Genomic DNA, 27,853 nt, shown 5'->3' with positions numbered 1-27,853 from the left:
CAGTAAAAATGAGAGCTGTGTCCTTGCATAAGCGAGTGCCTTCCCGCCTCTCCTCAGTTTAATACTAAAGCAAAAAATAAAGTAAAAATAACCAAGGGGACAACTCCAAGGGGAGGTGGGAGGGACTGTGAGAATATGAAGCCTTCTGTCCTCAAAGAATACCTGCTATAGGTAAGTATCTTCACTTTTCTCTGAGGACAAGCAGGCTTCTATCTTATCACAAGTGGGGAATTACTAGCTTCCAGACTCACTGAAAACAACAAACATTGGTCAAATGAGCTTTGCAACGGCGAGGGCATTACACAGATTAGCCTGAAACTATATACAATCTGAATGAGAGTGCAGCCTGGAACAGAATAAAATGGGCCTAGGAGGAAGGAGTTGGATTCTAGATTCTGTAACACTGACTGCCCAAACCGACTTTTGCATCAGGTATCCTGCTCAAGTCAGTAATGAGATGTGAATGTGTGGACTGAAGACCACGTTACAGCTTTGCAAATTTCTTTAATGGAGGCTGACTGCAAGTGAGCTACCGACACAGACATGGCTCTAACATTATGAGCCAAGACATGACCCTCCAAGGCCAGCCCAGCCTAGGCATAAGTGAAGGAAAGTCAATCTGCCAGCCAAATTGAAATGGTGCATTTCCCGATGGAGACCCCCATCCTGTTGGGATCAAAAGAAACAAAAAGTTGGGCGGACTGTCTGTGGAGCCTTGTCCACTCCATGTAGTAGACTGATGGTTTCTTGCAATCCAAGGTGTGCAAGCTGCTTTCACCAGGATATGCATGAGGTAGGCAAGACAATCGATTGGTTCAGATGGAACTCCGACACCACTTTTGGAAGGAACTTAGGGTGTATGTGGAGGACTACTCTGTTGTGATGAAACTTTGTATAATGCGCATCCACAGCTAAGGCCTGAAGCTCACTGACCCTACGAGCTGAAGTAACAGCCACAAAGAAAATGACCTTCCAGGTCAAGTACTTCAGATAACAGCAATTCAGTGGCTTGGAAGGAGCTTTCATCAGCTGGGTGAGAATGATATTGAGATCCCATGACACTGGTGGATGTTTGATAGGGGGCTTTGACCAAAACCAAGCTTCTCATTTTCCCCCCCAAACCCACCTCCCCGCTCCCCCCGTTTTCTATTTCTGTTGATGGCTCTCTCATTCTCCCTGTCTCCTCAGCTCGAAACCTTGGGGTTATCTTTGACTCTTCTCTCTCCTTCTCTGCTCATATCCAGCAGACCGCCAAGACCTGTCATTTCTTTCTTTACAACATCCATAAAATCCGCCCCTTTCTTTCTGAGCACTCTAACAAAACCCTCATCCATACCCTTGTCACCTCTTGTTTGGACTACTGCAATCTGCTTCTTGCTGGCCTCCCACTTAGTCACCTCTCCCCTCTCCAGTCGGTTCAAAACTCTGCTGCCCATCTCGTCTTCCGCCAGGGTCGCTTTACTCATACTACCCCTCTCCTCAAGTCGCTTCACTGGCTCCCTATCCGTTTTCGCATCCTTTTCAAACTTCTTCTACTAACCTATAAACGTGCTCACTCTGCTGCTCCCCAGTATCTCTTCACACTCATCCTTCCCTACACCCCTTCCCGTGCACTCCATTCCCTGGATAAATCCTTCTTATCTGTTCCCTTCTCTGCTACTGCCAACTCCAGACTTTGCTCCTTCTGTCTTGCTGCTCCCTATGCCTGGAATAGACTTTCTGAGCCCCTACATCTTGCCCCATCCTTGACCATCTTTAAATCTAGATTGAAAACCCACCTCTTTAACATTGCTTTTGACTCGTAACCACTTGTATACACTTGCCTCCACCTACCCTCCTCTCCTCTTTCCTCTCGCCTCCACCTACCCTCCTCTCCTAATTCCTCTACACATTAATTGATTTGTTTGCTTTATTTTTTTGTCTACTAGATTGTAAGCTCTTTGAGCAGGGACTGTCTTTCTTCTATGTTTGTGCAGCGCTGCGTAAGCTTTGTAGCGCTATAGAAATGCTAAATAGTAGTAGTAGTAGTGATGAGCTGGTAGGATTGTATATGGGAGATGAGCATTGAAGCTTGATACATCTTCCTCCCCAAATAATCCATGTTTCTAGCTTCTCTGCCTGGGGACTCCTTTGAGAGTGGATTCCACCATCATGGAATTGTGAGACAATTGAGGCCTATCAAAATCAGGTGTATTGTGTATCTGATACAGGGTGTCAATCTTCTTTAGCATGACAAAGACCGACAGAGAGGACTCCCAGTTGCTGATGAGGACTGCTTGGAGTACCTTGAGGAGAGGTGCAGTCACAGCCTCCTTAGTAGGAGATATGTAGTCCAGGACCTCGAGCATCTTGGACCTGGGCTCAATCTCCACTTCTAAAAGAAATGGAATGGTCCCAGCCATTTCCTTTATAAAAAATGGAAATGAAAGGCTCTTCAGTGCAGACCGTCTCCTTTCAGGTAGAGGGGAGGGTTCAGAGGGAATCCCATAAGACTCATCTGAGGAAAAGTATCTGGGATCCTCCTCTGACTCCCATGAGCGCTCCTCTTCAGTGTCAGACAGTATTTCCCTATGAGATTGATGAGACTGTACCTGCCTTGGTACAGAGGAACAATGTCCTCAAGAGCAGCATCGGGAAGGTGAATCCTACCTAGACTCCGGTGAAGCTTCCTTCACCTATGTTGAGGGAGGGCCAGCTTGGGTAGTAGTTGACACCGGGGCTGCATGTGGAATTGGTGTTGGAAGCTGCACCACAGGCTGAGGGATAGAAGGAGCCAAACAGAAAGCAAGGTAGGAGCAAGCACCCCTGATGCTGATGTACACCTTTGTATAAGGCCATTAAAGAGCACAGGGAGCAAGGCCTGGATGCAGTGGTGTAGCCACAGGTGGGCCTGGGTGGGCCAGGGCCCACCCACTTAGGGCTCAGGCCCACCCAACAGTAGCACATGTTTAGCAGTAGCTGATGGGGATTCCAAGCTGTACCAGCTGAAGACTTCCCCCTGATGGTAATGAAAATGGTGTGCTCCATGATACTGGCACCTGCGAATGCTCTGTTTCAGCGTATGCCTGCTGCAGACTGCCAAGGTGGAGAGAAGCATTTTCCCACCAGCTTAGATATTTTTTTTTTGGGGGGGGGGGAGGGGGAGAACACTTGTTGCCTACCCACTTCTTGCCTAGGCCCACCCAAAATCTGCTGTCTGGCTACGCCCCTGCCTGGATGCGCTCATTGAGGGATGACACCAGGAAAAGCAGGTTGCAGAACCACTGGAGTCGATGTGGGAGCTGAATATCAGCTGTGAGGAGAGGGATTGGTCTTCCCAGCACCGACATTTATTGGGTAACAAATCCTTCGACGCCCCGGAACTCCTAGCACCATGTGTCGAGTGTGACCGATGACAATACTTTTTGGCCTTCACCTGAAGCGTGTCACCAAGGCTCCTCGATGCTGATGAGGACAACATCGAATCCTCACATCATACAAACAATAAATGGCATAAATCAATTAACTAAAAAACTTTAACATAGGAATGCCATAAAATACAGGAAAGAACAAACGGATGTTACATTCTGGAGAGAATCACAGTACTTAGTGGTTAAAGATAGGCCTACTATTTATGCAGGCTATTTTAACTGCTAAACATAGCCAGTTTGGTGCTGAATATCCAAGCCTAAACAGCTATATTGCACAATATAGCCGGACCACTAACCGTGAATATTCAGCGGAAGATAATCGGTTATCTCCCACTGAATATCCATGCTTAGACACTAAAACGCAATTTAACCAGCCAGGAGACATTCCTTGATGATTAAATAGTTTTGAATATCAGACAGATAGTAACACAGTAGATGATGGCAGATAAAGTCCCATACAGTCCATCCAGTCTGTCTGACAAGATAAACTCATAGCATATGGTATGATGTGATACTACATATACATATTTGATCTTGATTTGTCCTTGCCATTTTCAGGGTACAGACCTCAGAAGTATGCCTGGCATTGGCCTTGTTCTCCAGCTACTGAAGCTGTCATCAAAGCCCCACTCCAGCCCATCCAAATCTGTCCGGCCACAATCAGAGCACAAACCGCAGAAGTCTACCCGGCACTGGCCTTGTTCTCCAACTACTGAAGCTGAATCTGTCTAACCATGATCATGGCATAGACCATAGAAGTCTGCCCAAGACTGGTTTTGCTTTTCAATTACTGGTGTTGCAATCTGATCACTGCTAAGCTTGTTTGGTTCCATGCCTTCTATACAGGATTCCTTTGTGTTTTTCCCATGCATTTGTGAATTCTGTTTTTATCTCCACCACCTCCAGCAAGAGGGCATTCCAAGCATCTACCACCCTCTCCATGAAAAAGTACTTCATGACAATATTCCTGAGTCAGCACCCCTTGGAATCTAAATTCATGTCCTCTAGTTCTACCAACTTCCTGTCTCTGAAAGAGGCTTATTATATATTAATACCTTTCAAATATTTGAATGTATATGTCATATCACCCCTGTCTCTCCTTTTCTCCAGGGTATACATCTTCAGGTCATCAAGTCTCTCCTTATGTCTTGCAAACTCCATTCCATGTCCTTGAGACAGCTGGGTATAACAAAACATGCATGTCGGAAAATGAGTCCCCAACCGGCAATTTCTTCAATCTCTAAATGATGGGTCTTCTAAAAGAAGATAACTAAATGAGAGCTAAATATAAGCTTATAAACTTTTTTGACTATTATTACAAATTATTTTCTAAAAATGTTTATAAAAATTTCATACTGATTTGCCGATGAGGAGGTGGCTGCTATAAATCTCACTGATTTACAGTCAGGTTCATTGAGTTGCACCGCTGAGGCAAACAATATATAATATTTCTGTACTGATGAACTCTGGTGGTTTACAGTGAGAGGTTGAGTTAATATTCAACCGGATTGTTTAAACACTCCTGGCAATATAGTGTCACTGATATTTAGTTATTACTGGATATTCTGCAGTAATAACCTTGGACAAGTTATTACTGCAGAATATCCAGAAATATTAGTTACTAGCTCTACCCAGCCACGCGTTGCTGTGGCTCAGTCTGGTTAAATGGAAAAGAAAGAAAATAGGAAGTGCACGTTTCTAATATGTTTAATTTCACAATGCTTGTGGGTATTCAATATTTTTTGTTGTTCCATTGTGTGTGCAGAGATAGAGATTGTCTGGTTTGTTGACTGTTGAACATGCAACATATAATTGTCCATGTGAGAAGCAATCCGTGTGTAGATGTAAACAGGTGAATTCTAAAGATTGGCCCTGAGCTTTGTTGATGGTGATTGCAAACGCCAATCGAATTGAGAATTGCAATCTGTTAAACTGAAATGGCATATCTGTTGGAATCATAGGAATGCGAGGAATGAGGACATGTTCACCTTTGAAAGGTCCTGTCAAGATTGTTGCTTGTACGACATTGCTCATTAATTTTTTTACTGCAAGCCATGTGCGGTTGCAAAACTTTGGGTGGTTGATATTTCGCAACATGATAATTGGCACGCCGATTTTCAAATGCAGTACGTGCGGTGGCATCCTTGGCAGATCGAGTGAATTGAAAAAGTCTGTTGGATAATTAAGCACTTCATCTGCTTCCAGAACAGTGTCGACAGACTTGTATGTGAGTGGCTCGCTTTGAATGTTAGACTGAATATTATTGTTCAGTTTGTAGACGTCTTTGTTCTTGGCCGCAAGAATAGCTCGTTCACTCAGCGAATCGTGATTCTTATAATTGGTTTGAATATTGGGAAATACTTTTTCAACCAATTGTTGTTTTGAGGTCAGTAAATTGCAGAAGTTATGAGGCAATGAAATTCGTCCTGAGGTCAGATCAACCGGCACCTTTCCATTCCCAATTTCCAGCAGTTCATGTGAGAATATCTGAGCTGATTGATCGTTTTGCAGCTGGACACGCATATTTGTAGTTATGTTTAACGTCTTTACGTGTTGCCACAAAGTAGAGTATTTTAGGCAAGCATTTATTTTGTCCACTGGTGTCGATCGAGGAAGTACAGGTAATGTTTGCCTGAAATGTCCTGCAAGCAATATTAATGTGTTCCCAAATGGTCTGATGTTTCCACGCAAATCTTGCAATGATCGATCAAGAGCCTCGAGTGATGTTTTTTGCTGTGCTGTTTCCTTGGCACGTATTTGAGCCATTGTTTGTCTGTTTCGCTCGTTCGCTGATGCCCGTTCTTCCTCAGTTTGATTTGCAATTGTAGGTACATAAAGACACACGCGTATTCGAATGCAACGTTGTGTCGAAATTTCAAAGCAATCGGTGAAGAACTTTCAGAGATTTAAGCCACTCTCAGCCTGTCGAGTTGATTCTGTTGAGAACGAAGCAGATCTGAAGCTGCAGAACATGATCGCCGTGCTCGCAACCGTGCATCGTCAAGTCTGGCTGCACGTCGCTCTGCTGCTTCCTCGGCATGTATTTGAGCCATTCTTTGTGTGTTTCACTCGTTCACTGATGGCTGTTCTTCCTCAGTTTGATTTGCAATTACTCGTCGCACTGCTTCCGCTGCGCGAGTACGATAGTTGTGACATCTATATAATAGTAGGTATATAAAAACATGCATGTAATTTCAAAGCAATCGGTGAAGAACTTTCAGAGATTTAAGCCACTCTCAGCCTGTCACATTGATTCTGTTGAGAACAAAGCAGATCTGAAGCTTCAGAACGCGATCGCCGTGCTCGCAACCGTGCATCATCAAGTCTGGCTGCACGTCACTCTGCTGCTTCCTCGGCACGTATTTGAACCATTCTTTGTCTGTTTTGGTCGTTCGGTGATGGCCATTCTTCCTCAGTTTGATTTGCAATTACTCATCGCACTGCTTGCACTCCGCGAGTACGACAGCTGTGACATCTATATAATAGTAAATACATAAAAACATGCGCATATTTGAATGCAACGTTGTGTCCAAATTTGAAAGCAATCGATGAAGAACTTTCGGAGATTTGAGATTTTGAACAAACGAACATTTACATTTTTATTTATATAGAGTACTGCTGAATATCCAGAAATTCGCCATGGTTTACAGAGGAGCTATCCATCTTAAAAAGGGAATGTCGAAGTCTTGCAAAGCAATGGAGAACAAAGATACTACTGATAAATCCAAATGGAAGTCTGCCTTCCAACAATACAGAAAGAAGGTAATTGATTCAAAACATCAGTACTATAGCAGCCTAATAGGTCAAGATGATCTTGACAACAAAAAACTTTTCTCCTTCGCTAAAAAACTAACTTCCACTAATGATGAAGAACATTCACAGAAAACATGTCCCACTGCCCAAGACCTCACTAATCATTTTGCCAATAAGATCCTCCAAATTAGGTCTGAACTATCTAAAGCTATTCCAACAGAGGAAAATAGTCCAACCCATAGTTCAGCCTCAAATCAACGGCGATCCTACAATCCAAGGACTCCAAAACTTGGAATTTTTTTCAACCACTAAAAGTTGAGGATGTAAGATCACTGCTGTTGAAATGCTCCTGAGCCAACTGCTCTCTGGATCAATGCCCAAAATACCTACTCAAATCCATCCCTATGGAAGCAGTAAACTGGTTTCTCAATGATCTCAATAAGCTGTTAAAAACTGGCTCACTTCCTCCTGATATGGGCAAAATTGTTCTCACTCTGCTGTTGAAGGGATCTGGGGTAGATATAACATCACCTACAAACTACCATCCAGTGGCAAGCATACCCGTTTTTACTAAAGTATTACAAACCTACATCAGTAAACAACTCTCTTTATATGTGGAAAAATTTTCTATTATTACACTGGTCACAATTTGGCTTCAGATCGTCACATAGTAAGAAATCATTGCTGCTAGTTCTAACTACATATGTCAAACAACACCTATGCAAAGGAGACCAAATAATCCTTCTTCAATTCAGTACATCAACAGCATTTGATTCGGTTGACCACACATTGCTAGTCAAATGCTTGGATCAGATAGGAATAACAGGGACTGTGATCAAATGGTTCAGTGAATTCCTTTCAAATCAAAGCTATTCTGTCAAGCAAAACAACCAACTTTCCAACTACTGGTCTCCTAACTGCGGGCCCCACAGGGATCTCCCCTCTCACCTACCCTGTTCAATCTCTTTATGTCATCCCTTGCCTCAGTACACCTGGGTCTTAATGAACTACTATTATCCTATGCAGATGACATCCTGCTTCTCTTATCAGTGACAGCATAAAACAAAGATCCAACTCGGTCTGTAGTGAATGGTATGACTGCTGTTAGCACCTAAGCCCTCACCAATAAACTGAATTTGAATGCTCAAAAAACCAAGGTCCTGTGGTTCCGAAATTAGGGAGTTGATGTTCCATCATCAATATCTTCGTCCAATGATCAAAGCTTTACAGTTGAGTCTGAAACCAGAGTACTAGGGGTCTTGCTTGATTCTTCACTCACCTTCTCTTCCTATATTATCCAGCTATGGAAGAAAACAGTATTCAAAATTAGACAGTTATATCTAGTCAGATCATTCTTTGACTAAAAAACCTACTAGTCCAAATGTTAATCTTACTTCAGTTGGATTACTTTAACATTCTATTTCTTGGTATTAAGTGTCAATATCAGAAAAAACTGCAAATCATACAGAATACAGCTGATAGACTAATATACAGATTGAATAGATATATTTTTTTAAATTTTTTATTTTTCTTACATTTGTACTCCACGCTTTCCCACTCATAGCAGGTTCAATGTGGCTTACATATTATATACAGGTACTTATTTGTACCTGGGGCAATGGAGGGTACTAGTGTTTCAACTCATCTTAACAAATTGCATTGGCTTCCCATCGCAGAAAGACTCAGATTCAAAGCTGCTTGTTTAGTTTTTCAAATCTTATAGTGTTTCACCTTTGAACTGCTGACTAAGACCACGTTGCTACATTTGGCCCAGTCTAACAGACTGAAAGAACAACTGATGCTAGCATCACTGTTTCAAAAGACAGTTCAAAATCAGAAGATTTTCAGCTCTTTATCCCCTGTACTTGAAGTTAAATATGGAACTCTCTACCTATTGCCATCAGAACATAAAACAGCTACTTTAGCTTCAGGAAGAGGCTAAAAACCTTTCTCTTCACAAAGACTGCTTCACAACCCATTGACTTCTATCTCCTAGTATCATCCATTATCCTTTTGTTTAATGTTTTTGGTCTCATGCATTACACCAGTGGTCCCTAATTGTTCTCATACCTCACACTAACAATATCAGATTTTGTCTCACTTAGAACTAAACCTCACTGAACCCTGGAAAGGGGATATTAGCAGTATACAATAATTGATTTGATTTGAATATTAGCACTAACCGCCAAACTGAAACAGTCCAGGTGCAGAGTCAGCACTTAACAATCTAAATTAAGCAGCCAAATTGGACAACATAAGACACATTACTATCTTTATTCAGTGTCGTTTAGATAGTTAAGTGCTGAATATCGCACTTAACCACAGCGAGATAGCCAGCTGCATAAACCTGGATATCCAATTCCAATGCTTAGACATGGCCTGGCATGGAATATCCAGGGATAACGCTAGCATCAGCTAAAAAACACCATTGCTGGCTGAAAATCTATTCCGTAAATGTTTAGAATAATGGCATATATGTAACTGCCAAAATTTCACCCAAGCTTTATTCTGTAAATACCTGCCTAAGTTATATAGCGATAAATCAATTTGTAAAATAGTAGATGTGTTCTTTCTGCGGAGGCTCAACAAATAACTCATGTGTTCGCCTTCATTGCAAATGCATGTTATATAACTCAAAAGAAAGGACCAGCGCTCATATGGTTCGAGCTGCGAAACTGGGCCTTGTCAGTCGGTCTGTTATGTATGAGAACTTTTGTGTATAATAGACCGACCGACAAGACCGTTTCGCAGCTTGAACAATATGAGCGCTGGGCCTTTCTTTTAAGTTATGTGGAGGGGCATAATCGAATGGGGCGCCCAAGTTTTCATGAAGGCGTCCTCGCAGGACGGCCCCATAAAGGGGCGGGGAAACCCGTATTATCGAAACAAGATGGACTTCCATGGTCGTCCTTAGATCGTTTTTGAGATGGTCGTTCTCGGTTTCTGGCGATAATGAAAACCGAAGACGCCCATCTCAAAAATGACCAAATCCAAGCTATTTGGTCGTGGGAGGAGCCAGCATTCATAGTGCACTGGTCCCCCTGACATGCCAGGACACCAACCGGGCACCCTAGGGGGGCACTGCAGTGGACTTCATAAATTGCTCCCAGGTGCATAGCTCCCTTACCTTGTGTGCTGACGCCCCCCCCCAAAACCCACTACCATAGCCCTTAGGGATGAAGGGGGGGGGCACCTAGATGTGGGTACAGTGTGTTTTGGAGGGCTCACATTTACCACCACAAGTGTAACAGGTGGGGGGGGGATGGGCCTGGGTCCGCCTGCCTGAAGTACACTGCACCCACTACAACTGCTCCAGGTACCTGTATACTGCTGTGATGGACCTGAGTATGGCATTTGAGGCTAGCATAGAGGCTGGCAAAAAGTATTTTAAAACTTTTTTATGGTGGGAGGGGGTTAGTGACCACTGGGGGAGTAAGGGGAGGTCATCCCTGATTCCCTCCGGTGGTCATCTGGTCAGTTCAGGCACCTTTTTGATGCTTGGTCGTGAAAAAAAATGGACCAAGTAAAGTCGTCCAAGTGCTCATCAGGGACACCCTTCTTTTTTCAATTATCAGCCGAGGATGACCATCTCCTATTCACGCCCCAGTCCCGCCTTCGCTACCCTGCCGACACCCCCCCCCCCCCCCTCCGTGAACTTTGGTCATCCCCGCGACAGAAAGCAGTTGAGGACGCCCAAAATCAGCTTTTGATTATGCCAATTTGGGGGACCTTGTGAGAAGGACGCCCATCTCCCGATTTGTGTCGGAAGATGGGCGCCCTTCTCTTTCGAAAATTCACCTGATAGCGTTTGCAATGAAGGCAAGCACATGGGCAGAGCTTTAGCATGGCTCACACTTATATAAGTGTTTGTGCCCAACATTTAAGCACATATTAGAATGGTTATGCTAGTATTCTAAAAAGGAAAGAAGGAAGGGATATCTGGATTAAGTTAAACAGCAATGCTGGACTGGCTGAGAACTGTGCTCAACATGATAACTGCTTACATATCTGTACTTTATGTCAATGTTGCAGTTTATTTCCATTCTCTGTCTTATCACATGCATGTTCTTCCCTTCCTTTCTTTGCATATTATATGCATACAACGGCCTCTACTGTAGACAGAATAAGTATTGTTCCTGATGTTAATACAACTTTTACTGTACTAGAATTTACCACTGACCTGGCATTTTCCCATGGAACTCTCCCCAATGCCAAGATCCTGAAATTAAAGCAAATAGGATAACCAATTAAGACATATTTTGAACTTTTATTCTATTTAAAAGTGGTGGAAGCAGAATATCTCTCATTGGTCATACATATATAAAACACAGGAAAAACCCTCAGACACAGGATAAGTGGTCAACTTGCTTTTTACTGACTGCTGTGCTGATTTGAGTAACTTTTGTCTATGTTCACAGGTCAGTGTCTCTGACCTGACCTGACCAAGCCTGATTATGCTGCCATCAAAACTGGATCACAAGACTGTGATGTCTTTCTGTGCCTCTAACCTCCTGTTCAAGCTCAGTTAGGCTGCCATCAAGCCTGGATCATGTGACTGGTCACAATCTTGGGATGAGCTCCTTGGGGCAAACTCCATTTGTTATAACTTTGTGGCCGTTATTTTCATTTTTCATTTTGTATTTGTAATTTATCATTTCCAACCAGCTTAGTTTGTGCATATTCCTCAGTAATGCCTGACCTTCCCCTATCAATTCCATCTTTTGGGATTATCAATAGAAATCAAACAAAATAAAACATGGAAAAGAAAATAAGATGATACCTTTTTTATTGGACATAACTTAATACATTTCTTGATTAGCTTTCGAAGGTTGCCCTTCTTCGTCAGATCGGGCAACCTTCAAAAGCTAATCAAGAAATGTATTAAGTTATGTCCAATAAAAAAGGTATCATCTTATTTTCTTTTCCATGTTTTATTTTGTTTGATTTCTATTGATAACCTTTAAGAGTGGACTAACACGGCTACCACACCTCTCATCTTTTGGGAGACACAGAACTATTCCAGTAATGACTCACTTTCATCATGCGAAGGTAAAATGTATACTTCACTTCTCCCTCTTGTCCTCAACACCACCATCATGAGACATGGCTCCATGAAGGTGAGGAGGGGTATCATAAAGATTATTTACCAGCTGGTTTTTCCACCACCTTTTCCTCTTGCATCATGAAAAGAAAGGAGTGGTGATTTGTTTTCCTCAGGATATTCCCATGGTCAAGCTTGCATCTAACATTCTTAGTTACAAAGAGGTTATCATTGCTATGATTAATTTTCATACTCCTCTTTACTTGTTATTATATTATTGTCTCCCATTTCTCAATTCTGATGGATAGGACAAAATTCATCAGTTCTTGGTGGAAGTGGCGATGAGATTTCCAAACCTGATTATTCTAGGAGTTTTTAAGGTGCACACAGAAGTCCTGGATCCTAGAAGATCTCTATTCATCTTCTTCTGTCTGATTTGGATCTTCAACAGCACGTTCCTGTTGCAAGCATATTGCAGGGCACACACTGGACTGGATTTTGATTCCTTCCAATGCATCTTTTTCTTTATCATCCTGTAAGGGTTCCCATCTCTCTTGTTCTGACCATTTTTATATTATCTTCTTATATATTTGCTCCCACTACTTATCTTATACACCATCTGCAACAACAGGACCCTTCCACATTATCTCCTTTATTAACCTCTGCTTCAAGGTTTTCATGATTTGTCTTTGGAGGAGCAAGTACATCACTGGAACATTGCTCTAAGAGAAACATTTGATGCTTTGATCCCAGTCTCACAATCTTGCTGTTCTAATGCTCAAAAAGGACCGTGGTATCATAAGGGACTACAATTACTGAGCCAACAAATGAGAAGGGCAGAATGCTTATAGAAAAAGAATCCTACCCCAACTAAATTATCTACTTGTAGGATGCATCATCATACTTATAATTACCATCTCCATTTGGATAACAAAAATATTACTCTACTTTGATTTGTAAAGCTGCTAATCCTAATAAGAAATAGTTTTCTATAGTTGCATACCTTTTTACACCATGAAACTCTTCCTTAATATCAGCTATGCCTTCTGCAGATGTGTTAGCCCATTGTTTTAACAATAAAATTCAACAATTGCAAGCTTCTTTTCTGTTGGCTCAAACTGGTTCATCCGATTCTAATACCACTCCATTATTTCATCTTCAACGGAGAACAAAATGAATCCAGTAGAAAATGTACATTCAATTTAAACTTCTTGAGCTTCTTTTCAAAGTGCCACCCTGATGGCAGTCACTTATTGATATCTACAATGTATGTTACAACAACTGTGCTAGATCCGCTGCCATCTCACTGGATAAAACTACCCCACAATAGTTTGCTTCCTTTAGTTCTTAAAAACACAAGTCAGAAGATTGGAAAGAGCATGGTGCAAGAAAAAAGATGAAAACACACACAAAGACTGGAAACAACTACAAAGAAAATACAAATACACTATCAGACAAACTAAAAGAACCTACTACCAAACCAAAATAGGACCAAACTATAAGGATACACACAAACTCTTCACACTAGTAAACAATCTTCTAAATACTACCAAGGTCACCTCCAACAACTCAGATACCCCATCAGCAACCAACCTTGCGAACTACTTCAATGAAAAAATCATAAAGCTCCGACTCATAATACCCATTACCACAACGGACTACACAAATATCCTTGAATGTCTAGACCCAAAACCCGGAGAATGCGCAGCAGATCGATCATGGACCAACTTTGACACGCTCTCATCAAAAGAAATCTCATATTGGCTAGGAAAATACGCCAAAACACAATGCAAATTAGACATCTGCCCTAGCAGTCTAATAAGATCTGCACCCAAACAACTCAAAACAGACCTCACGAAGCATATAAATTACAGGCTTCAAAATGGACTCTTTCCCACTGATAAAGGAAACATCTTACTCACTCCGTTGCCGAAAGACACGAAAAAAAGCACAATGGACCTAACCAACTACCGACCAGTAGCATCTATTCCACTCATGACCAAACTCATAGAAGGTATAGTGACGAAACAACTTACTGAATACCTAAATAAACACTCAATTCTGCACGAAGCCCAATCAGGATTTCGGACGAATCACAGCACCAAAACTGTATTAGTGTCCGTAATGAACTTCGGAGTAGGAGGCAATGTTCTCAAATGGTTCAAAAGGATTCCTGACCACAAGATCATACCAAGTAACAACGAACGAGGACAGATCACCACCATGGATACCTGAGTGTGGAGTCCCCCAGGGATCCCCTCTCTCACCAACACTATTCAACCTAATGATGATACCTCTAGCCAAGCTACTAGCCAATCAAAACCTCAACCCCTACATTTATGCAGATGACGTCACAATTTACATTCCATTCAAACATGATCTAAATGAAATCACCAACGAGATCAACCAAAGCCTCCAAATAATGCACACCTGGGCAGATGCATTCCAATTAAAACTTAATGCAGAAAAAACACAATGCCTGGTACTCACCTCACAACATAACACAAAAAACTTCAACACCATAACCACACCATATTGTTCCCTTCCGATCACACAAAACTTGAAACTGCTTGGAGTCACCATTGATCAAAACCTCACTCTCAACACCCACGTGAAAAACACGACCAAAAAGATGTTCTACAGCATGTGGAAACTTACAAGAGCAAAACCTTACTTCCCGAGACACATCTTCCGTACCCTGGTACACTCAATGGTAATAAGCCATCTGGACTACTGCAATGCATTGTATGCCGGGTGCAAAGAACAGACAAAAAAAAAACTCCAAACTGCCCAGAATACGGCTGCCAGACTCATATTTGGAAAAACTAAATATGAAACTGCAAAACCACTAAGAGAGAAACTTCACTGGCTCCCAATTAAGGAACGCATTGCGTTCAAGATCTGCATGATTGTACATAAAATCATTCATGCAGACGCCCCAATCTACATGCTAAACCTTGTGGATCTACCTCCCAGAAACGCCACAAGATCATCTCGCAAATTTCTCAACCTGCACTACCCCAGCTGCAAAGGACTGAAGTACAAACTGATGCATGCCACTACCTTCTCGTACACGAGCACGCAGTTATGGAATGCATTACCCGCAGACTTGAAAGCAATCAATGAAACAACTATCTTTCGAAAATCTCTGAAAACATTCTTCTTCAACAAGGCCTACAATGAACACCTATAATCTCACTAAGTCACCTCACCAACCCACTCAATTTTGAAAGCTCACCTTATACAACTATCCTAATCACTCCCTTCCTTCTTCCCTTCTACCTGATCGCTTCACATTACTAATTGCATCTGTTATCTTGTTATGACACTGTCAACAAACCTATGTAAGCAACATTGAGCCTGCAAATGGGTGGGGGAATGTGGGATACAAATGCAATAAATAATAATAATAATATGTTACATCTTTCTTTCAGTTCCAGGCTTGTTCCACTAACCTGGAAAAAATCCATCATCCATCTAATTTTGAAGAATCCATCATTGGATCCTGATACTCCATCTAGTTATCTTAACTTCTTAGCAAAACTTATGGAGAAGGCAGTTTTTTCACAGTTCTGTAATCATGTTGAGGACTAGTGGTTCCTTCATCCTAGGTAATCAAGATTCCAGATAGGCCATATCACGGAGAAGATCATTGCCTCTTTCCTAGAGAAGTTCATAGAACACTGGATAAAGGCAGAGTGGTTTTAGCTGTGTCTCTTGACCTGAATGCCACCTTCAATCTGGTGGATCATCAATTGCTTATTTCTAGATTGAGGGACATTGGATTGCATGGTCAGGTATTACACTGGTTTACATCTTTCCTTCAGGATTGATCCTTCCTGGTACCTACACTTTCTTCTTTGTCTAGGCCCCATGCATTTTCTTGCAGTGTTCCACAAGGCTCTATTCTCTTCCCACTCCTATTTAATATTTTTCTTAGTCCCCTGGCAACCCTCATTCAGAGATTTGGGATTGATTTTTATTTATATGCAGATATTTTATTACTATATTATATGTTTTTCATAACCCCCAAATTTCTCTCCTTTGTATCATTGCATGAATGAAGTAGCTTCGTGGATACAAACTCATTGTCATGTTGGCTGTCTGGTCATCTAGACCATCCATCATTCCCCTTTTATTTTGTCAACACATTACAATCATGGATTCTTTTAGATATCTTAGGGTTATAATAGATTGTTGTCATTTGCCCCTCAAATTTCTACTCTCGTCAAAATTTAGTTTGCTATCCTACAACGGTTACGAGTGATACTTTGCTGCTTTGATGATATGCATACTCTTTCACATTCTCTGTTTGTTACCCTACTGGATTACTGTAATGTTCTAAATGCTGGCATTTCACAACTGAATTTAAAACAGATTCAGACCCTACAAAATATAGCCTTATATTTTCTGTGCTGTGCTTCAAAGTGTGATCATATTATACCATTATATATTCAAAAACATTGACTTTCAATTTCATTTCATTTCAAAGCACTTCAACATGACTATCTGGCATATTTTGCATCCGCAGTTGTTCCATTTATGTCTAGTAACCCTATTTGTAGCTTTTATGAACATTGTCTGTTTTTTCCTTCTCCAACTACAACCCAATTGGAAAGTCCTTGTCGTTCAGCTTTTGTCAGTTTAGCCCAGCATTGTGGAATTCACTACCTAATACATTAAGAGGGTCTTTTACTAAAGCTTAGCTTGAGTTATCTGTAGCAGGGCCCATAGGAATAAAATGGGCTCAGCTGCAGATAACTAGAGCTAAGCTTTAGTAAAAGACTGCCTAAGTTTGTGTTCAAATCTTTAAAAAAAAAAATCATTAAAAAAACATTTTTTTCAACGGGCATTCAGAGCTTTGGGTTTGGTGCCTCAGAAACAGCAAATAGTCTGTTATTTTTATTTATTATTTATTATTTATTCATTTAATCAAAATTTACAAGAAACTTCTTGTTTAGGAAAGTGTCAATCAAATAGAAAATCTTTTACACAGGAAAATAAAGAAAAGAAAGACACTCAAGTCCATAAATGGAGATCCAAGATTTAGGAAATCTAAGGGAGAAATATAACATAGGAAAAATAGAGGAAATTAATCTCTGCTAAGAAATTGTGCACCTTCTAGTGTTGCCTCTCCAATTTAGCTGAGGCTAAAAGTGTTGATACATGAGCAGGTTCAGTAAACATATATTTCTTGCCTCCCAGCCTTATTATGCACTTGCAGGGGTATCTAAGAAAAAAGGTACCCCCCAAGTGCAAAACTTCGGGCTTGAGGAGCAAAAATTGTTTCCTCCGTCGTCCTGTCTCTTTCGAGACGTCAGGAAATAGCATAATTTTAAAACCCATGAAAGGTTTCTCCTTATTACGGAAAAAAAGGCGGAAGATCCAATTCTTATCAGGAATCAATGCGACTGACGCCACCAATGTAGCAGCAGTCGCCAACTGGGAGTCAGAGGTCTCAAGCAAAAAAGAAATATCCAACGGTTTTTCATTATCTGAATTAATGTTCCTCTCTGGGACATAATATACTTGGGAAAAGGGTGGAATATCCTTTTCCAAGATGTTCAAAACTTCACGGAAATATCGTTTCAACATATCCAGAGGGAGAACTGTTTGTATCCTTGGGAAATTGACAAACCTCAGATTATAATTCTTAGTAAAGTTATCAAAAACCTCCATTTTTTGTCTGAGATTTGTCACATCTTTTATAATTGTAGTTTGTAACGTTTCCACTTTCATAATCCTTTGGTCAATTTTTTCAATTTTTTCATTTAAAGCTTTAATCTCTTCTCCCTCTTTTTGTAAATCAGTTTCTACATGTTTTACCCTAGGTAAAAGCTCGTTAGTTTGTTTAAGGAAAATTTGTCCCAAATTAGACATCAAGTCCCACAATACTTCTAAGGTTACTTCCTTTGGCTTGGCCACTAGCTCCTTAGGTAATTCAAACCTTATTGAAGTCTGCTCATCTTCTTCACTCTGTCTCTCAGTCTCTCTCCCCTCATTTTGCTGCGGTTCTTTGGGCAAAATGCCCTCCATTCCTTCCTCAGTTAGAAGTGACGCTTCACCCCAACGTTCTTCTGGGCCCGTGCCTTGTTCCAAGGGGGACCCTGTAGGGTCAGAGAGGAAGGAGCTTGCGCCGAGCGGTTGGGGAGGTGGAGTACGCGCTGCAGGACTCAGCGTTGTTTCCAAGCCGGGGGAAGCCGAAATCTCCTGTTCGCCGGCGTTCCCAATCGGCGGAGTACTGCTATTCTGCAAAATTGTCCGCGGCTTCATAAAACGGTCAATTGGACCCGACATAGGGGACGGGAGCGGGGAAGCTCTACCCGCTACTTTCCCTCTTCGCTTCGGCATCACAGGAACGAGGTATTGGACGTCTTAGCAGATCGCGGCCATCTTGGATCTCCTCGCAAATAGTCTGTTAATCTAGTTTTATTTTATTTTAATTAATTCTATTTTTTCATCTGTTTATTTTAGATTAGCATTTTATTGAATGATTGAATTTGTACTTGGTTGATTCTTTCCTGTCATATATGTTGAGTTCCTTTCTAAACATTGCTATGTATACATTGTAAACCACTATGACCTGCATGTCAGATATGGCAGTATATCACTCTCGAATAAACCGTAAACCATAAATTATAAATAGAAATATGAAGACAAGAACTGAATTCTTGTCCACTCCAACCTTAACTCCTTCATTCCCTGCAGGACATGAAGTAAATGGGGGAAAAAAACCAGGAAGTGAAGGGCTCACTTAGGGGCACAATAGCACTTCAGCAACAACATACCCTACTAAAAGGCAGCAGCACATACACTGCAACATGCCCTAGAAAACTGACTTCCACAAGACTAATCCAATCCACAGCAAGCTCTAATACAGAATATTATATATGCCCTCATGCAGCTCATTAGAGTGAAACATTAGCCAATTTTGGCATTTTGCTTTTTGTTTGTTTTTTTGAACATTTGATTTTTATTTTGCTTATGAAAAAGGTACAATTTACAATATAAACAAAAGTTAAACAAAGGTAAAAGGAGGGTGGGAACTTCCCTGTGGTTTGCTCAATAGCAGTGATGGCGAACCTATGGCACGCGTGCCAGATAGGGCACTCAGAGCCCAATCTGTTGGCACGCACGCCATCGCCTCAGCCAGTTCCAGCCCCCCTCCAAATAAAAGTCATACCTACTCGGGGTTAAGGAGTCAGCGGCAGTGAAAAGTGCTGGTTCGGCGCGCCTTCAGCCTTCCCTTCTGTCTCTCAAGCTCTGGTCCCGCCCTCATTTCCTGTTTCCGCAAGGGCGGGACCAGAGCTTGAGAGACAGAAGGGAAGGCTGAAAGCGCACCAAGCCAGCATGCTTTTCACTGCCGCTGCCGATGCCGCCTTAACCCCGACCAGGTATGACTTTTAAATTTCGGAGGGGGGCCCTGGTGCTCAGAGGGAGAGCGGGAGGGTGGGCAGGCGGCCTTGTGCTGGGAGGGAGGGCAGGCAGATGGCCTTGTGCTTGGAGGGAGGGCGGCCTTGTGCTCTGAGGGAGCTTGCCTGCCTGCCTGCCTGATGCTGGGAGGGTCTGCCTGGTGCTGGGAGGGCCTGCCTGGTGCTGGGAGGGAGGCCTGATGCCTGGTGCTGGGAGGGATGCCTGGTGCTGGGAGGGAGGCCTGCCTGGTGCTGGAAGGAAGGCAGGCCTGCCTGGTGCTGGGAGGGAGGGAGGGCGAGCGGGAGGGCAGCAGCCCCAACGAGAAAAACCTAATGGGAGGTGCAGACCGTTAGGTTTTCCATGGTGACTTCCTCGGAAAACGGTAGTGCATCGCATCGGATTAGTATTTTAATACTAATTTGCTCATTTGCATACCATTTTCGTTGGCTGCTACTGTGACAGGAAAATGCCCTTTTGTGCATGTCCCCGGTTTACTACTTGCGTTCTAAACTGGCTAGAACCAGTTTAAAACCCACGTTGCTGTTATTCAGGTTAAATTGCCCTGTTGGCACTTTGCGATAAATAATTAGATTTTGGGTTGCTGTTTGGGCACTCGGTCTCTGAAAGGTTTGCCATCACTGCTCTATAGCTACGTTCTAAAACTTTTAATATAACATATAATAAAACATTCATCATTTGTGAGGTCTATGAACTATTACCTTTACACCCCTCCCCCCTTTTCAATGTTCACAGAACTATGAATACCCCAAAGAAAGATGAAAACAAGAAAGAAATATTAACTGTTAGAACCCATCACTGCACAGCAGGAGGTGGGTTGGGCTCTGGATAGAGGGAGAGAGACCACTTGCTTGTAACATTCCATGTGCTGCTGGACCTGAACCAAATTACTGCTAAGTCAATTCTGATTATTTTATTCTAACTTCTCAACTTTTTGCCTAGAGGTTTAGATACCTGATATTTTCTTTAATTTAAGGCTTAATTAATTAATTAATTTATTTATTATATTTATATCCCACACTTTCCCACTAAAAGCAGGCTCAATGTGGCTTACACAGAATTTTGTTATGTAATGTAGGAAATTAAGTATAACATAATAGAAGGATGGATGGGTAGTAATAGGATGGGTAGGTAGGTAGAGACAGGTGATAGAGAGAGGAGGGTAAGGTGGGAGATAGAATCTGGGTCAATGTCGTTTTCTCTTCAGTATATGTAAGGTAGATGGGTTCATGAGATTAAAACGTGATCTGCCAAAGATGAGTCTTGCTGCTGTATTTTGGGCGGTCTGCAGTTTTTTTAGGATATAGGCTTTGCAGCCTAAGAAAATACTGTTGCAGTAATCAGCATGAGTAAGTACCGTGGATTGCACTAAATTCTGGAATGTTTTCTGGGGTAGATATAGTTTTACGCGTTTCAATATTCACATCATTGCAAACATTTTCTTTGTGGTGGATGTGGCGTGATTGTCGAGGGAGAGGTGGCTGTCTAGTGTCACTCCAAGGATTTTCAGATTTTCAGAAATGGGGATTGTAGTGCCGGAGATGGTGAGATTAGATGGGGGAATTGTGGAATGCTGAGATGAAAGGATTAGGCACTGTGTTTTTTCTTTGTTCAATTTCATCCTACAGGCGTTGATGTTCATGCCCATGGATATTCTATCAGAGATTTCTGTTAGGTTTGATTTAAAGGGAATGAATATAGTAACATCATCAGCATAAATGAAAGGGTTTAGACCATGTCTGAATAGGGCTTTGGCTAGTGGGATCATCATCAGATTGATTATTGCTTATTGCTTAATTAATTTGTCCTGTGAACCCTCTTTCCTTTCCTGCCTAGCTCTGATAGAGGATAGACTTTTCAAACTGCATTGATCCCACCCACCCCAGGGTTTTCCACACATTTATAGATAAGCAAAAACTCATTAACTTTACTCCTCAGTCATACACAGGCAATCTTACAGACTGTTCACCCCAACATAGTACACCTGTTCATACCCATTTCAACCAATCAGGATGACTTTTATTCTCTGTAACAATTGTGGTGCTTTAATTTCAAGCCCAAATATTCCTTGTACTCCCTGTTATTCTAATAAATATACATATTCAAGTTATTTTAATAATTTTAATAAACCAAATATACAAAAACCCTATAACACATGTAACATTTATAGCCCCGCAGTGCTCCCAGCCTTGCTGGAAAATCTTCCCCCCTACCGGTCAGGTATACATCACTTCTCCACAACTACAATACATGCCCAACTACTCATACATCGATGTTAGATTTTCAAAAACATTTTCATCTACTTATTCCAAATATCTACTACCCACAATTGTGAATGACTACCCTTAATATTTAAGGGTTGTCCGCGTGGTAATCAGTATACTGCTAGATATAACACTAGTCCTGCGCCAGCCGGCTTCAACTGTTTATAATCCTCCTCGAGATCAAGGAGCTTTAAATATTATTTATCCAGGAGAAATGTTACATGTGTTATAGGGTTTTTGTATATTTGGTTTATTAAAATTATTAAAATAACTTGAATATGTATATTTATTAGAATAACAGGGAGTACAAGGAATATTTGGGTGTATAACATGTACTTTGTTGTTAAAATGTAAATTTTTCCCGATATTTACGGCTTTAATTTCAAGGCCAATCATCTGGAGACTTAAGTCTTGTCCTATCTATCTTCAGCTATCTAGTTTAAAACAGGAGCTCAGTAAAGTAAAGCAGGAATTGGATGCATTTAAAGCAGCTTCTAGGACTGCACAGAATCATACCAACTTCTCACCACTGCCTCAAAGAATAAAACCACCTAAGAACAGATGGTTCACAGTAGGCTCAGGCAGACTTTGTTATGTGACAAAAAAGCATCCGCCCTCACAAGTGTTGACCCTACAGAATTCTTTTGCTCCGTTACAGCACAGTGATGATCCTGAAAATAGAACTGAGGCAGAAGAGAAAGCAATGAAGTTGGAACAAAAGGATATGAAGGTACCCAAAGAGAAAAGACATCCCCAAATCACAAATGTTGAAGCACATACCAGGAAATGTAGATGGAAAGTGATGACCACAAATGCTCGCAGTCTAAGCAATAAAGTTCATGACCTTCAAGCCCTGATGTTGGAGGCAGACTTAGACGTTGTTTTGCAATCACAGAGATGTGGCTCAATGGTTCCCATGAATGGGTTGCAAACATACCAGGCTATAATCTATTTAGGAAGGATAGAGAGGGTCATAAAGGTGGAGGAGTAGCTCTATATGTGAGAAATGATTTTACAGTGACCGAAATGACAGGGACCTGGGGAAAGGAAGAAGCGATATGGATCACCTTAAAAAGAGATAATACAACCTCTGTCCACATGGGTGTTGTCTACAGACTTCCGACACAATGGAAGAATAAGATAAAGACCTGATCGCAGATATTCAAAAGTTGGGAAACAAGAGAGAGGTGCTGTTGCTGGGAGATTTCAATCTGCCGGATGTAGATTGTAAGGTTCCATCTGCGGAATCGGAAAGAAGTACAGAGATCGTGGATGCTTTCCAAAGTGCTCTGCTCAGACAAATGGTGACTGAATCCACGAGGGAGGGAGCAATGCTGGATCTGGTGCTCACAAATGGGGATAGCGTGTCAAATGTCCGAGTGGGTGCCAACCTCGGCAGCAGTGACCATCAAACGGTTTGGTTTGATATGACGGCTGAAGTGGAGGGCAGCCACTCAAAACTCAAAGTCCTGGACTTCAAGCATGCTGACTTTAGTAAAATGGGGGAATACCTAAGGAAGGAGTTGATGGGCTGGGAGGACGTACAAGAAGTGGAAGGACAGTGGTCCAGGCTGAAAGAAGCTATAAATTTTATTGTTTTGATTTTTGTTACATTTGTATTCTACACTTTCCCACTCATGGCAGGCTCAATGTGGCTTACATATTGTATACAGGTACAATGGAGGGTTAAGTGACTTGCCCAGAGTCACAAGGAGCTGCCTGTGCCTGAAGTGGGAATTGAACTCAGTTCCCCAGGACCAAAGTCCACCACCCTAACCATTAGGCCACTCCTCTACTCCACAAACCTTTATGTAAGGAAAGTAAATAAAAGCAAGAGAAAAAGGAAACCAATATGGTTCTCCAAGCAAGTGGCTGAGAAAATAAAGGCGTTCCAGAAATACAGAAAAACTCAAGAAGAAGAAGAACACGGGGAGGAATACCGGATGAAACTGAAAGAAGCCAAGAGAGAGATACGTCTGGCGAAAGCGCAAGCGGAAGAACAAATGGCTAGAAATATAAGGAGGGGTGACAAAAATTTCTTCAGGTATATTAGTGAAAGGAGAATGACTAAAAAGGGAATTGTGAGACTAAAAGATACTGTGAACCGCTATGTGGATAATGATGAAGAAAAAGCAAATTTCCTAAATAAATACTTCCGTTTTCACAGAAGAAAATCCTGGTGAAGGACCGCAATTGACTGGCAAAAGTACAAATGAGAATGGAGTGGATATAGCACCGTTCATGGAAAAGAGTATGTATGAACAACTTGAAAATCTAAAGGTGGACAAAGCCATGGGATCGTACGGGATCCACCCAGGATATTGAGGGAGCTCAGAGAGGTTCTGGCGGGTCCTCTTAAAGATTTGTTTAATAAATCCTTGCAGACGGGAGAGGTTCCGAGGGATTGGAGATGTGGTCCCTCTTCATAAAAGTGGCGATAGGGAAGAAGCTGGAAACTACAGGCCGGTAAGCCTACTTTGGTTATTGGAAAAGTAATGGAAGCAATGCTGAAGGAAAGGATAGTGAATTTCCTGGAAGCCAATAAGTTGCAAGATCCGAGACAACATGGTTTTACCAAAGGGAAATCGTGCCAAATGAATATCATTGAGTTCTTTGATTGGGTGACCGGAGAATTAAATCAAGGATGTGCTATGGACGTAATCTACTTAGATTTCAGCAAAGCTTTTGACACGGTTCCCCACAAGAGGCTCTTGAATAAACTGGACGGGCTGAAGATAGGACCCGAAGTGGTGAACTGGATTAGGAACTGGTTGAGGGACAGACACCAGAGGGTGGTGGTTAATGGAATTCGCTCGGATGAGGGAAAGGTGAGTAGTGGAGTGCCTCAGGGATCGGTGCTGGGGCCGATTCTGTTGAATATATTTGTGAGTGACATTGCTGAAGGGTTAGAAGGTAAATTTTGCCTATTTGCGGATGATATTAAGATCTGTAACAGAGTGGACACCCGGGAGGGAGTGGAAAACATGAAAAAGGATCTGAGGAAGCTAGAAGAATGGTCTAAGGTTTGGCAATTAAAATTCAATGCGAAGAAATGCAAAGTGATGCACTTAGGGAGTAGAAATCCACAGGAGACATATGTGTTAGGCAGTGAGAGTCTGATATGTACAGACGGGGAGAGGGATCTTGGGGTGATAGTATCTGAGGATCTGAAGGCGACGAAACAGTGTGACAAGGCGGTGGCCGTAATTAGAAGGTTGCTAGGCTGTATAGAGAGAGGTTTGACCAGCAGAAGAAAGGGGGTGTTGATGCCCCTGTATAAGTCGTTGGTGAGGCCCCACCTGGAGTATTGTGTTCAGTTTTGGAGGCCGTATCTTGCTAAGGATGTAAAAAGAATTGAAGCCGTGCAAAGAAAAGCTACGAGAATGGTATGGGATTTGCGTTACAAGATGTATGAAGAGATACTTGCTGACCTGAACATGCATACCCTGGAGGAAAGGAGAAACAGGGGTGATATGATACAGACGTTCAAATATTTGAAAGGTATTAATCTGCAAACGAACCTTTTCCGTAGATGGGAAGGCGGTAGAACTAGAGGACATAAAATGAGATTGAAGGGGGGCAGACTCAAGAAAAATGTCAGGAAGTATTTTTTCACGGAGAGAGTGGTGGATGCTTGGAATGCCCTCCCGTGGGAGGTGGTGGAAATGAAAATGGTAACAGAATTCAAACATGCGTGGAATAAACATAAAGGAATCCTGTTCAGAAGGAATGGATCCTCAGGAACTTAGCCGAGATTGGATGGCAGAGCCGGTGGTGGGAGGCGGGGCTAGTGCTGGGCAGACTTATACGGTCTGTGCCCTGAAAATGACAGATACAAATCAAGGTAAGGTATACACAAAAAGTAGCACATATGAGTTATCTTGTTGGGCAGACTGGATGGACCGTGCAGGTCTTTTTCTGCCGTCATCTACTATGTTACTATCCAGCTCATAATCGAAAGTGATCACCGGCCATTTCCCGACACAAATCGGGAGATGGCCGGCGATCTCGGAAAAGCGGTGAAATCGATATAATCGAAAGCTGCTTTTTTTGACAGCATCGCTGTTTTCCCGTTGCCTCGCCAGCGAAAGTTCAAAGGGGCGTCAGCGGAGAAGCGAAGGCGGGACATGGGCGGGTATGGACGTGGCTACCAGATAGCCGGCTTTTGCCGAAAATGGAAAAAAAAACAGCGTTAAGCAGTATTTTTCCGGATTTACTTGGTCCTTTTATTTTCACGACCAAGCCTCAAAAAGGTGCCCCAACTCACCAGATGACCACTGGAGGGAATGGGGGATGACCTCCCCATACTCCCCCAGTGGTCACCAACCCCCTCCCATACTAAAAAAATAAAAATAAAAACCTTTTTTGCCAGCCTGTATGCCAGCCTCAAATGCCGTACCCACAATGCATTGTGGTGGGTGTAGGGTAGTGGGCTCTACTCCCATGGTGCTTTTCCCCTGCTAATCCTAATAAGAAATAGTTTTCTATAGTTGCATACCTTTTTACACCATGAAACTCTTCCTTAATATCAGCTATGCCTTCTGCAGATGTGTTAGCCCATTGTTTTAGCAATAAAATTCAACAATTGCAAGCTTCTTTTCTGTTGGCTCAAACTGGTTCATCCGATTCTAATACCACTCCATTATTTCATCTTCAACGGAGAACAAAATGAATCCAGTAGAAAATGTACATTCAACTTAAACTTAACCTGTTCCGGGGCAGAGAAGAAGCATGGAACGAACGGAGGACAGGCGCGCGCGGCACCCCCCCCCCCCCCCCCCCCAGCGGCGTGCACCCGGGGCGGACCGCACCCACCGCCCCCCCCAGGCAGTTTTAGATCCCTTTCATGTGTTACCCACGTTAGAGAACTTAGTTCTTACCTTGAATGTGGTTGAAAGAGGGCATTGTACACCATTCTACCAGCTCTGACCTACTGCTAATCTCAGTACCAGGGAGACTCTGCCAGTGGGGCACAACCTCTGATCTGCAGTTAACTGTGAGTAAATGTGCTTATTCAAATAAAGGACTTTTTCAAAGAGATTAGTCTTCAGGTGTCAACTGGTGTGCCAAGGTTATACAGCAGCAACAAGTCCTAGAGGCCTGCATGTATGCAGGTCCCTGGAGCACTTTTAGTGGGTACCGCAGTGCACTTAAGGCAGGCGGACCCAGGCCCATCTTCCCCCTACCTGTAACACTTGTGCTGGTAATGGGAGCCCTCCAAAACCCACTGTACCCACATGTAGTTGCCCCCTTCACCCCTAAGAGCTACGGTAGTGTTGTACATTTGTGGGTAGTGGGTTTTGGGGGGGGGGGGTTGGGGGGCTCAGCACCCAAAGTAAGGGAGCTATGCATGTGGGAGCCAGGGGCGTAGCCAGACAACAGATTTTGGGTGGGCCTAGGCAAGAATTGGGTGGGCACCAAGTGTTCTCCCCCCCCCCCCCCCTCCAAAAAAAAATTATCTCAGCTGGAAGGAAAACGCTTCTTTCCACCTTGGCAGCAGGCATGCACTGAAAACTGAGCATGCGCAGGTGCCGGTGTCATGGAGAGTAGCATTTTCGTTACCATCAGGGGGAAATCTTCAGCTGGCGGAGCTTGGGATTCCCATCAGTTACCGCTAAACATGTGCTACTGTTGGGTGGGCCTGAGCCATAAATGGGTGGGCCCTGGCCCACCCAAGTCCACCTGTGGCTACGCCACTGGCTGGCAGTGGTGCGTGGGCACAGTTGGAAGAGACCGGCCCGACATAGTAGATGACAGCAGAAAAAGACCTGCACAGTCCATCTAGTCTGCCCAACAATTTAAACTCTTATGTGCAACTTTATGTGTATACCTGACCTTGATTTGTTTCTGCCATTTTCGGGGCACAGACCGTAGAAGTCTGCCCAGAACAAGGCCCACCTCCCAACCACCAGCCCCGCCTCCCCCCCCCCCCCCCCCCACCCATTGGCTCTGCC

At 42.6% G+C, this 27,853-nt stretch overlaps 1 protein-coding gene across 1 annotated transcript in view; it reads right to left on the bottom strand.

The window, feature by feature from the left end:
* The window catches only part of LOC115475651, a 451,633-nt gene that overhangs the window by 311,973 nt on the left and 111,807 nt on the right, over positions 1-27,853 (bottom strand). Inside the window, exon 5 of the mRNA XM_030211552.1 lies at positions 11,344-11,382. Coding sequence (XP_030067412.1) covers positions 11,344-11,382 — 39 coding nt within the window. The remainder of the gene's footprint in view (positions 1-11,343; positions 11,383-27,853) is intronic.

Source organism: Microcaecilia unicolor, chromosome 8 (genome assembly GCF_901765095.1).
Source record: "Microcaecilia unicolor chromosome 8, aMicUni1.1, whole genome shotgun sequence".
NCBI classification, from domain to species: Eukaryota; Metazoa; Chordata; class Amphibia; order Gymnophiona; family Siphonopidae; genus Microcaecilia; species Microcaecilia unicolor.
This window is presented reverse-complemented; position numbering and strand designations above follow the sequence as displayed.